At 37.7% G+C, this 13269-nt stretch overlaps 1 protein-coding gene across 12 annotated transcripts in view; it reads right to left on the bottom strand.

Moving 5' to 3' along the window:
- VTI1A (vesicle transport through interaction with t-SNAREs 1A) overlaps positions 1-13269 on the bottom strand; it is a 356897-nt gene that overhangs the window by 94899 nt on the left and 248729 nt on the right. The window contains exon 8 of one of the 12 annotated variants that reach the window (XM_077823152.1): positions 847-937. The exons of 9 other annotated variants lie outside the window; for them this stretch is intronic. In XM_077823152.1, coding sequence (XP_077679278.1) covers positions 847-937 — 91 coding nt within the window. Of the gene's footprint in view, positions 1-792; positions 938-8417; positions 8476-13269 lie in introns of those variants that run through there. 2 more of the 12 variants (XM_077823150.1, XM_077823157.1) reach the window with 2 other exon arrangements.

Below are 13269 nucleotides of genomic sequence, written 5' to 3' on the forward strand. Positions count from 1 at the left end.
GAAATAACAGAGCAGTGTAGCTGAACTCTGACTGGCTTCATGGACAGATAAGTATAGTATTTAGTTAACCAGAAATAATCTTATTAATAAAACTATAGTTCATTTAAAAAATACTGTATTTTATAGATGAGCTGTTTATCATATTTTAAGCATTAACAATGTGTGTGGTGCTGTACAAGACAGATTCATGTACTTTTTGACTACCTGAACCATATAAAGGTGCAAGCTTCCTGAAAGGTACTGAGCATCTGTCTCAGCCAAAATACAAGTATCAAAGGGTAGCCGTGTTAGTCTGTATCCACAAAAACAACAAGGAGTCCGATGGCACCTTAAAGACTAAGAGATTTATTTGGGCATAAGCTTTCGTGGGTAAACACTTCTTCAGATGCATGGAGTGAAAGTTACAGAGTAAGCAAAATACAGTAACCAACTACTCAATTAAAACATCCATCTGAAATCTAGATGTGTCATTCAGTACAATAGAAATGAAGTTATTGTAATAGAACTTTGCCACAAAACCAATATTTGCCCTTCAAAAGTAAACCTCACTGCTTCCCCTTAGCATTTGTCTAATATCAGGCTATTATCCTGGGACACCATTCAAGTTAGCCCTTAACTAAAATTCCTACTAAGAAAAAGTGGATTGTATTTTTTTTAAACAAATGCAAGAAATCCCACAGAAGCTGCGGGGTAATGTTTCTCATTAACCAGAACATACATTTTCAGAAGTAAAACTGCATGCTTTTTTCTGACAATAATTAACAAATTATTGTATATCATTGAAAAAAAAATTTACTCCCCAGATAATGAGTTTACCATTTCTTTACACTGATGAATATTGCCAACCTGTTTGTTTTTTGTTAGGAACAAAGAGAGAAGCCCAAAGCCCATTGCTGCTAGCCATATTTTCAAGCCCTCTCTTCTATGTCGTTTTGAACTATAATAAGAAAGAAAATCTTTTTTAAACTTAATATAGAAAAATTAGCATGACCAAAACAGTTTCAAACCTCCTTCTTCAAATGAAAGTACAAAATGAATTTGAAACTACAACTGAAGTAACATTTGTCTTAGTAAACAGCAATTTGTACTGATAAGTTTATTTATACCATCGCTAAACAAAAAATTTGTGCCTCTGTATTATTCTACATGATGGATCCAAAATTCAAGAAAAGTAAAATTGAATAAACAAGAGTATCTGTATATTTAAAAATGGGTTTCTTTTATTACTCCACCTAACACTAAATCAGCACAATAAAACTACCATGTTAAGAAAGTCTTACAAAGTTTGAATGAGCAAGTGTATTTCATTACAAAAGATAAAAGTTTCTTCTTCCCTACAGTGAATACAGGTAATTTCAGAAGCAGTGGCTCATAATTATTTGCTGTTGAAAAGCTTAAAAAAGGTCCATATTGAAATCAGTGACCTCCAGTTTCCCTTCTGAATGAATGGAGGCAAAAATTCTCATTTTGCTGGAATGTTGGTTGATAACAGAGTTAGGCAAAACATGCATTTCTTCATTACAGTATGGTCTACGGGTTCATTTAAATAATATCCAGCATAAAAGTCACAAAAGAATTATCTAGCAATTTCAATATGCTGAAATGCATTATTAGCGCTAACAATAAGCACAGAGTAAATAAATGAATGTCTTATTCATGGTATTATTTCCGATTATTTAGCTTTATGCATATCAAACTTTATATTCAACACCTTGGTCAAGAGTATTTGCTTGTATAACTTTTGAACTGGAACTGACATTTAAAATGTCTCTCCAAGGTTTTTCCCCTCTCCAGAAGAAATCAACACACATAGTTTTCCTGGATTGGGCAATCTGTTACTTCTACAAGATGTTTTAAAGCATCATTTTCATTATTTTCCATGCAAAAATGCAATCCATTTTTGAAATTAGATTCTTCATTAACGATATCAACCCTGTCACAATATTGAACTACATAAGCAACATGAAGAGGCTTCTTCAACCCACAAATTTCAATGAGCTGGGAGATAAGACAAACTACATCTTAGTGTATAAGTGATAAAGTAGCAAGTACGGAATCTAAAATCACCACCTCTCTGGAGATCACTATATGATTAAATCCTAGTAACACGTGTGAGGTATAAAATCTCTGGGTTTAATACATTATCCAAAGGCACATTACGATTGTGCGTGCTGTGGATCAGTTTTAGAAGGCATTCACAACAGATAGTGTAATGCCTTCAAAGAAAGCTCAGAAAGCAGAAGTTGTACTCATTATGCATTTCAGAGATTTTGCTGTGTTTAATTTGAATGAGCATTCTTATTTTTTGTACAGATTTCAGAGTGTATTGGTTGATTACAGGATGACCATGAGCTACCAAAGTGATGCGGCCATGAAAAAGGCTAATGCAGTCCTAGGATGCATCAGGTGAGGTATTTCCAGTAGAGATAGGGAAGTGTTAGTACCATTATACAAAGCACTGGTGAGACCTCATCTGGAATACTGTGTGCAGTTCTAGTCCCCCATGTTTAAGAAAGGTGAATTCAAACTGGAACAACTGCAGAGAGGGCTACTAGGATGATCAGAGGAATGAAAAACCTACCCTATGAGAGGAGAATAAAGGAGCTTGGCTGGTTTGGCCTAACCAAATGAAGGCTGAGAGGAGATACGATTGCTTTCTATAAATATATTAGAAAGATAAATACCAGGGAGGGCGAGGAGTTATTTAAGTGCCAATGTTGATACAAGAATAAATGGATACAAACTGCCATCAATAAGTTTAGGCTTGAAATTAGATGAAAGCGTCTAACTATCAGAGGAGTGAAGTTCTGGAACAAACCTTCCTCGGGGAGTAGTGGGAGAAAAAACTCAACCGGCTTCAAGATTGAGCTTGATAAGTTTATGGAGTGGAATGACGAGACTGCCTACAATGGCAGGTAGACGATCTGTGACTGCTACTAGCAAATATCTCCAACAGCCAGTGATGGGACACTAGATGGGGAGAGCTCTGAGTTACTACAGTGTATTCTTTCCCAGGTGTCTGGCTGGTGGGTCTTGCTCACATGCTCAAGAGCTGACTGCTCGCCACATTTGTGCTAGGCATTGTCAGGAAGGAATTTTTCCCCAGGTCAGAACTGCAAAGACCACAGGATTTTTTAGCCTTCCTCTGCAGCATGGGTTATGCGTCACTTGCAGGTTTAAACTAGTATAAATGGTGGATTCTCTGTAACTTGAAGTCTTTAAATCATGATTTGAGGACTTCAGTAACTCAGCCAGTGGTTATGGGTCTATTGTGGGGGTGGATGGACAAGGTTCTATGGCCTGCCATGTGCAGGAGGTCAGTCTAGATGATCATGATGTTCCATTCTGGCCTTAAAAGCTCTGAGAAGAAGGATGGTCTTGTGATTAAGGCACTGGACTCAGGAGATCAAAGTTCAATTCCAAGCTCTGTTACAGACTTCCTGTATTACCCAGGGCAAGTTATTTAATCTCTCTGTGCCTCAGTTGTGTAAAATAGGGATAATGCTACTACTTTCTCAGTCTTCTCTACACAGCTGATCAACTTCTCTGGGTAGAGACTGCCTCTTACCATGTGTTTATACAATGCCTAGCACAAGGAGGCCCCAATCTTAGCTGGGGATTCAAAGTGCTACCATACTATTAAATATAAAGTCTGACCATATTTCTTGGTGGCCAGCCGCGTGCCTGGAGTCAAGTTACAAAGATTAACTTAAATAAAGAAAAAGAGGGGATCCATAACTTTTCAACCACAATAGAATTAGCAGCAGCACGTATATGGAACAAAATATACAGGGATTTTTACTAGGTGGGATCATGCAGTTACTACAGAAGAGTTTCTTTATCTGTCAATCTAATTTCAGGGAGATTGTCTGGAATCTTCTGTGCTCAGTAAAGCCCTTAATTATTAAGAGAACCTACACAAAACTGCTTAAGACCAAAACAATGAACAGCATAATGATTTAACTGTCTTCTCTTTCATAATTGGCAAATTTCAAATGACTAATAGAGAAGCCTGTAACTCAAAACTAATGGAACAGAAGTACTACATTGTTTTAATTTTATAGTTCTGTGCCGTCAGCAGCCTTAGGCTAAAAGGTAATGTTTGTCTGTAAGTAACTGTAAAAATACTTGTAACCTTAAAAGTACTTGTAAATATTAGTCATCTGCTGCAAGGAGTAAATGAATAGTAGTCTATGCCCTTTCTACCTGAAATGCAATTTGGCACGTTCAAATTCTTATGCTAAACACAGACCAGTAATGTGTTTCTGCAGCATTTGTGATTCTATACATGTGTGATCTTGCCCTTAGTTCTATAGTCATTTAGGTACAAATGTGATCTCACTCTCAGATCTATAGCCAAATATGATAGAACAGATAAAGAGGAGATGCATCAACATGTGAGATGGGTATAATAATATGCCATGCTCTAAATACTGGGCCATTTCCCTCCCTCCCACTACCCCCAACTGCGGTGTGGCACAGATTGCATGTTAACAGTGGAAATCATACTGCAGTTATCCAAAAATGTGAAGAGGAAAGAGTCAAAGTAGCAGCAGAGCATCTCCAGAGCCAAAGGATGCCACTTCTGCCAGAATCATCACATGGTCTGGGCTCTTTTCACAGGTGGCCATGATCTGGCACATTGTATTTTACCTATTCCCCATCATAAAGATTACAAAGATTGCTTGTGACTTTGGAGATTTTTTTTTTTAAAATCAGGCTGTTCAAACTGCTCAGTACTCTCAAACTAGAGTCACTGTCCTACTATTAAAAACCATCACTCCTAATATTGTAGGGGTTGGACTAAAATATTAAAATAGTGGCCTCGTTAGTTATTAGCTGAAGTTCTCTGGATTATTACATTTTACAAGTTAAAACACTACTTGAACTCATTAGCTAAAATAGCAGAATTGACTGATATTTCACCTGAGAAATACGATACATTATGAATACAACACATGTGACCATAAAGATTTAATTTGTGTGGCCAATGCAAGACAGAGATGTTTCACTGTCTGAAAAATGATGCCATATTCCAATATGGCAAATTTATTCAGGAGTGGGTAATTGTGTTAGTCCAATAGACCAAGGGTAAAACACAGAAGAAGAATTTGTCATAGGTGATGGCTACAAAGAAATTGAAAATGGACAAGGTTTCAGGAGCTCAATTGCTGATGTAAAAACAAAAGGGATTTCAGTACAGACAGTGGTTTTCTAACACACTGTTGCTAATCAGGGATTTTGTTTTCGAGAGCATGCCCGAAAAGCCCACAGTTTTTAAAAATTCACCATGTGGCCAACCACCAAAGCTTATCGGCCCTTAGATGCTGCTGCATTTCTGACTACTCAGTAGCAAGCAAGCAGTTTACATTTTTGATACTGGCTGTTGCCAGTTTAGCAATAGGAGGCATTCAACTATTTGGTAATTAAGCATCCCCTGCAACCAGAGCAACAAGAGAGCATCACAAGAGCCAGTGGAGTCTGCCCCACACCCCTGCTGTAGTTAAATATTTCGGTGGAAAAATGAGTGTAGACACTGAAAGAGACAACGTGGTGGAATGCACGTGGAAGATGGTGATGACGAACACAAACTCTCTGGGGAAGAAACAAATACTAATGACTTTCCTTTTAATTCTTTGGAAACATTATTAAAGTGTTCACAAAATGATCAATTTTCACTAAAGCTCTGTCCATCCCCAAAAAACTACACAAGGAAAAAAAAAGGCAATGATGACGACTTGTAATGGTTCCCCAACCCCTGAAACTACCATTGCAGCATGTCATATAGTGATGGTGGTGGTGCTCTGTTGGCACTAATTAAAAAAAAATCCATATTATTTTATGGTCACTATCAGTTTCTCTGCATTTTGTATATGCTTTGATTTTGATACTTGGGTGCAACAAAGGAGCACACACAGTGCAAACTGGTGAGTGAGCGTGCAAAGATAGCTTTAAGCTACCCTGGTCTTGGCCCAGCTTTGCACTGGTCTGATGCCCTGGCATGAATTAGAGCAGCATGAGAGTTACTCTAAATTATGCCAGAGGCCAATGGGCCTAAAGGTCTGAGAAGGCACAGGGAGATTGCCAGGTTGCAGGGAAGCCCTGTATTGCCTCTTTTACCTACACATATACCTTAAGCCACCTTTTGGGAGGAGGGATTAAGTAGGAATGGTTATGCCATCTCTATGCAACTTAACAACCCCCCTACCTACACTATGGTTATCCTCCTAGAGTAATGAGTTACTCATACTTTACAGATGCGGAAACTGATGTAGAGAGAAAGTAAGTCACAGAACGAAATCAGTGGCAGGGCTGGGAATAAAAGGCAAGTAGAATTGCTACATCCAGTCTCATGCTTTAACTACTAGATAGCACCATCTGCTTCTCTGTCTTCATTCTGGGTATAACAAAAGTAAATTACAACTAGATCAACAACTAAAATTGTACTTCAAAGGACGGTACGTATCTTTTGTAACAGAACTCCTTGTATACCTTCTATGCAGAGACTATGTTACCATTTCAGCATGGTTTGATAGAATTCACAAGCACTGTAAAAATATGCTACATTTTCAACACAGAAATTAAGTAAAAATAGTTTTTAGAGTGACTTAGATGCTCAAACACCAGAAAATTCAAGCTAGGACCACCTCTCTGACATAATGCTTTCTCCCTCCCTAAACAATAAATAAATAAATAAATAAATAAAATAGGCAATTAAAAAACGCCTCTGAAATTGCAGACATGTGACATTTGGCACTCTAGTAACAACTCCTTCAGTCTGTTGAATCAACAAGAATTTGCCCCCTGAAAACATAATATGCTGTCTAACATGCGTATGACGATGAGATATGCAGGAAATCTACGGCGTGAAAATGCTAATGACATTTTTGTTGAAAGTAAATTACTGCGCAAGCCTAAGGGCTGCTATTCTAAATTAAATAACTCGTTTGTTTTTAAATGACAGAGTCCTATTCAACCAACAATCTCTCATTGTGAAAATATGTACAAGCCCTTGTTGGGGAACAATTAAATACAATTAAATATCACAAATGAAATTAAAATAAAAACCACCTAAAAATGCAACAGACAAAAGTATTGACAAGGTCCTTTTAATAATTTACAAACATAATGATGATGATCCCTTCTGGCCTTAATGTCTATGATGTTGGACTTTGAGTAAAAAGTCCCCTAAAAATCCATGTCTGAAGAAGAAAAAATTGTTGACATTAGCAGGGAACCATGTTCCCTATAATTTCCCTGTTCAGATAAAAATTAAAGGGTATGATAATACATATATACTGATTTATGATACTGAAATATAAAGATGAAGAACTGCTAATGGTAAAAATAAGGGTTTTGTTACTTTAATAGCTTATAATTATGGGGTAGTGAATGAGTTCCTATGAGGTAACCCTTAGGCTAATGCCTTAGCTTAACTTTGTTTGGCATGAATGTTGTTTTGACAGGTTTCCCTCTCTCCCCCTCCCTCCCCCCCCCCCCGGGCCCTTTCAAAGATTTGCTTAAATAATGCTACTGTTTTTAGGACCAAGGTGATGTTCATGGAATATGTTACATTGGAAGACTTTAAGTAAAAGGAAAAGTGAATCAGTATAATAAATACACAAACTTGTAATGTTAAAAGTCTATTCTATTGAGAAAAATAAGGGCAAGACGACGAATACATGACATGAAAACAGCAAAAGTGTAAACTGAACCTTGCGCATGCATACTATTATGGGGTACATAAAACAAATACTTAATGCTGATTGGATAAAAGTTAATGATTATGTAATGTGAAAATGTATAAGAATCCAAGTGGAGGGGAACCCAGAATGGAGAAAATACTGGACCCAGAAACTAAAGGAACAAAACAGAAGGACCAGACCAGGGATCAGAGGCAGTGACTACCATCATGAAGTACAGGAGAACTTTGTGGTACCCCAGAATGTGGCAACTTGGGCCCCTACTTAATCCATTTTATCTATTTATCGTCTGGCATAAATATATGGTCAGACTCTACAAGTGGCAATAATTCTGTTTGAAAATGTCTAAATAAAGGCAAAAATTGATTAAGCCTAAATTGGGTGGACTTGTGACTCAGTTTCCCACCATGTATTCCCAACACTCTTAATTGCAAACCAAAACATATTTTATAAAACAAATAGGAAACATCACTTCAAAAAAGATTTAATTATTATTTTGGAATTTGACCCAGGTTATTAGATTATAATCAAGTCTTGCTGAAGGTTAGTAAAATATTATGATGTGAACGGCTACATAGATCTGGTGCAAAATTCATCCCAGAGTGAACAGAACTTGACTGGTGCATAGGCCATGTACTCACGCTCAGTTTAAAGACAAATTTAATTTAAAATGAACCAATAGATTTTTATACAAATGCACATCTCAGACTCACCTAATGTCAAGTTTTAGTCTGAAGAAAACGTTATGGTCAGATGAAAACCGCTTAGTGCACTGAAATATACAAAACATTTACCTAGTTGGCATATTTCACAGAATGTGACTGTGAGTAACTTCTGACTTTATGGAAGCTTTTCAGGTGTTAAAGTATCCCTAGAAAGATTATCTAACTAGAACAAAACACAGGAAAAATAAAGGTTTAAAACTGAAGCCATCCATGTAATCATAACTGCTTGCTTTTGCTACAGATTGGGGAGGGATAGCTCAGTGGTTTGAGCATTGGCCTGCTAAACCCAGGGTTGTGAGTTCAATTCTTGAGGGGGCCATTTAGGGATCTGGGGCAAAAATTGGGGATTGGTCTTGCTTTGAGCAGGGGGTTGGACTCTATGACCTCCAGAGGTCCCTTCCAACCCTGATATTCTATGAACTGTATTTTCGACGATGCTATAACAGTATAGCTAAATGCGTTCAAAGACTGCAGGACAAGTAATAAGTATTTAGATGGTATGCAGCAGCTTAAAAATACCATCATGTTAAGAAAACGGATTCTCCTAGAACATTAAAACTGCCCATTAAATGGGAAAAAAATAATAATTGGTACTACTGAGCTGTGACACTTCATAAGCCATAAAGGAAAAAAGCAAATGAGATACAGGAAAAATTAGGTGGAAGCAGAATTTAATTTGTACCATAATATTATCATGATCAACGACAGTATAAAAACCACAGAAAGATAAATATTAATGATAAAGGTCTAAAACCCAAGAAAGGAAGGAAATTCTTAGTTACGGCTGAAACGTATGTCCTCAGACTACCTGACTGAGCTTTGGTATTGCAGAACATTTTCTCTCAGAACTGTGCAATCTCAACATACAATAGGATGGACTTAAAGTCAAAGCCTTATCTTTAATCTTAAGATTTTTTATGGTTAAATTCAGAATATTCACCCACATGCAGAAAGAGAAAAGACAAGGTAGCTCAAATACAAGTCCCAGTTCTCCACTTTGTTACATCAGTCTTTTGATGAATTAACTCCCCTGATTTCATGGGCACTCTTCTCTTTCCAATTGCTAGAGAAAATTGGTTGCTCCCAATCCTCATCAGTCTGATTTGATGGTTCCACAATGGCATGAAGGTGACAGTCTGGTATTATGGTGATCAACTGACAGTTCTGAAATCACAGTGGTGCCAAACAGGAATGTGTTTTGGCATCAACATTCTTTGGTATATTCTTCTCTCTGCTGCTTTATCATGCTTTCTCTAACATGGACAACGTACATCGCCATACAAGATCAGATGGAAAACTCAACACAGCACGTCTAAGTGCAGAAAGCCAAGTCAAACACCTACTGAGATGAGAACCTCTTTTCACCTATGACACAGTGCTCATTGGACACACTGAAGAGGAGCTCCAGCAACTTTATGATAGCTTTGCAGTAGCTTGTGATGAATTTGGAGTAACCATAAATCTAAAGACAGTGTGATTATGACAAGGTGTGCTGACCGCACCAGAAGTTTTAATAGCTAACACCATGCTTGTAGTTATGCACAAGTTCTTCTATCTAGGCTCAACTGTATCAGGTAACTTATCTCTAGATGACAAGCTTAATTCTCACATCAGGAAGGCAGTCACCATATTCAGCCTACTGACCAAGTGCATGCGGTATAACAGGAAACTGACGCTAGACACCAAGATCTGGCTCTACCAGATGTGCATTTTGAGCATGCTGCTGTATGTAAGCAAGACCTGGACCACCTACAGCAGGCATGAGAGAAGGCTAAACACCTTCAACACCCACTGTCTGTGCTGTATTCTAAATATCAAGTGAGAAACCAAAGTTCCTGACATCGAACTACATGAGAAAGCAAAATGATCAACTCTAATCACTATTGTCAAACACAGACATCTCCACTGGCTTGGTCATCTACACTGCATGGATGATAGACACATTCTGAAGGATCTCCTCGGCCAACCTAGGCTCAGGTTTCAATACATTTGCAAGAGGGACCTGAAAACGTTCAACATCGACAGCACAAGCTGGGAGCAAAAGGGTACCCGGAGGTCTGTGCTGAATGAGGGAATCAAAGAGGATGAACAGAGATGGTTGAGAGAGAGGAAAGCAAAAAGCGAAAAGGAAAGTGCAGGAGGCCACAAGCACCAGTAGTGTGCTGGCTTCATCTTTTGGCCCTGCGCTTTACGGCAGCATTAGCTGTGGCAAGGACTATTGCCTGAGAATTGGACTTCTCACGATGCTCACTCACGATGCTGCAGCATGACACCTACTAACCAAACTGCTTTGGTGCTTATACCATTTGCTTTTGAGATGGACTGTTATTCCACTGTGCTCATGGAAATCAGATCGATCACAGTGGAGAATCAGGACCCCTGAATTTAAAATCACCATAATTATATATTTACCCTATTATGAAAACTGCACTGCTTTGGAGCAAGGTAAGCTGGAAATAGAGTGGGTCACACAAAGCCTGGGGGAGGGAGGAGTTGATGTCACAAAGTGAGAGGCTTTATACTGGCAAGACCCCACATCCAGCCTTTCATAGACAGTCTTCCCTGGGATCATTCATGCTGCTTCCTACAGCTCTTCAAAGAGTTGTGGCTGAACTCGGCAGTTTAGTTTACAGTGTTACAATATTTTCATAAGCTTTGACACCATCTAGTACTGATCTTTTCTTAATTTGTTCAGATTTATTTTTGAATGACTTGGTGTCACTTGTTACATAGGCAATAATAATGCTTGAATTAGCACAAGGTTATTCCATGGAATAGCTCTTATAAGCCAGTATTAACTACTATAACAAAACCAGAATCCTTTTGAAGGTATAGCATGCATAGCATCGAAACATTAGAGGTGACTGTTTACATGTGAAAGCTATTAATAAAACACTCTAGTATAGAAAGAAAACAAACATGCTAAAACATCTAAGTACTAACACTAATATTGCGGAGTGTACATTAGCTGTCAGAATCAACAGAGAACTTGTTTACACAGAGCTAAATTACTCCATGTACACAGACTCCCATGTAAACTCCTGATTGTGCATATTAATGCATGGCAACATTCCAGTCCCCTCTGATATGCAAACAGACTTGTATTCTCTTACTGGAAGCACAATCCAGTAGGTAGGGAGCACAGAGGGAAAACAGGATTGGGAATAAAGAGATCTGGATTCTAATTCCTGGCTCAGGCAACTGATTTCATGTGTGATTTTCCATTGGTCTAGTCAGTTAACCTCTCAAGTAATCGTTTCCATGTCAGAAAAATAGGGGTAATGACACTTATCTTCCTCTGTAAAATGCTTTAAGGTCCATGGATTAAAATGATGAGATAAGTGACAAGTATTATTAATTTCCCTTATGGAGAGATCCTTTGGATTTTAATAGATTATTTTGGATCATCCTATAGGATTTAATAGAAAATTATATACCTGTTACTGAATCCTTGGGAATGCTTCAAAACTTACAGAAAGTACACAAATCTCTATTAAATTTTAGAACAATTTCTATAGAACCCCTTTGGCACAGGACTCCCTATTAAATTCCATAGGACTTTAAGTACAATTCCACAATTAAATTCCACAGGAGAATGGTATTTTTTTCCTATTAACCATTATACATGTTTCTTTCATTTTGTGTGTAAATACCCCTTCAGCCATCTCTTTTTTAATGTTAACGTAGTTTATGTGAATAGTTATTTTATAAGCCTAGCTAGAATATGGCAAGATGATAACGTCCAGGGTAATGTAAAACTAAGGGAAACCCTCCATATTTTACTTCAGGATAGTTATCAGGCTGATACTGCCTGACACAAAGAGAAAATGTTATCAACTTTTGATTCCTAAATAAACTTTACTGGGGTGAAGAAGTCTACCACATGCTCATAAAACGTACCCATTGCTGCGGTTGCTAATGTTTGTTTGACATTTTACAGCTGATGGTAAAGGACACTAAAAGGCAATTACGTGGTTGAAATGGACTTTCATAGTTTACAGCCAAATTTAAGATAAACAACTCAAGCAGACTCTGGGTTTTGTATATTACAATGCATCAGCTATCAATTTGAGCAGCAACCTTATAAAAATCTGTTCAGGGCTGCATTAAGTGTCAGATTTAGATGACACTGATACTGCTCAATTAGCTCAATTTTTAACATAAATGGGTGAAGTCAATCTGATCTCTTATTTACCAAAGCCATGGAACTCATTAATAGTATTGGCAAATCACTACCAAGGCACCACTTAAAGTTAGATGATAGAGTGGAAATGTAAAAGTATGCTAGGGAGATAGGAAGAGTCACAAGGGCTGTGTATTTCCCAAGGAGATGTTTATAACACTTATCTTCTTTCTGCATCAAGGTTAACACATCAGACTTCTTTTTATTATTATTTTTTTTAAAAAAGTTGACTTGTGAAATTGAATATTTTTAAATCTCGTGAAAGTAAAGGGCAGAACATTAGCCAGTTACTGTAAATGCTTCCTCTATAGCTCCATCAAGGCCCCTCACCTAGAGCTGCAAAAATCACTCATGTTCTGGTCCACAACTTCTTCTAAGCAAAGGATTCAAAAACAGGGCCTCAGTGTTTAGTTTTGCAATGTAGAAACTAGGCTGAAACACAAACTTTGGCACAGTAAGGGCTCCAGAGCTACTGAGGCATTAACTCACTGTCTCACCTAGCTCCATCATTCTTCCCCTACCATCCCCACTTTAAAGAGCCTTTTTTGTAATTTATTGTCTGCAAGGTGAAATACTTAATGCTAATGTATTCTGGAGTAGTATGCAGGAAGGTCATTGGTTCAACAATAGATTTCTTATTTTATCTGACAAAAGCACT

This window comes from Eretmochelys imbricata, chromosome 7 (assembly GCF_965152235.1).
Source record: "Eretmochelys imbricata isolate rEreImb1 chromosome 7, rEreImb1.hap1, whole genome shotgun sequence".
Taxonomy (NCBI): domain Eukaryota; kingdom Metazoa; phylum Chordata; order Testudines; family Cheloniidae; genus Eretmochelys; species Eretmochelys imbricata.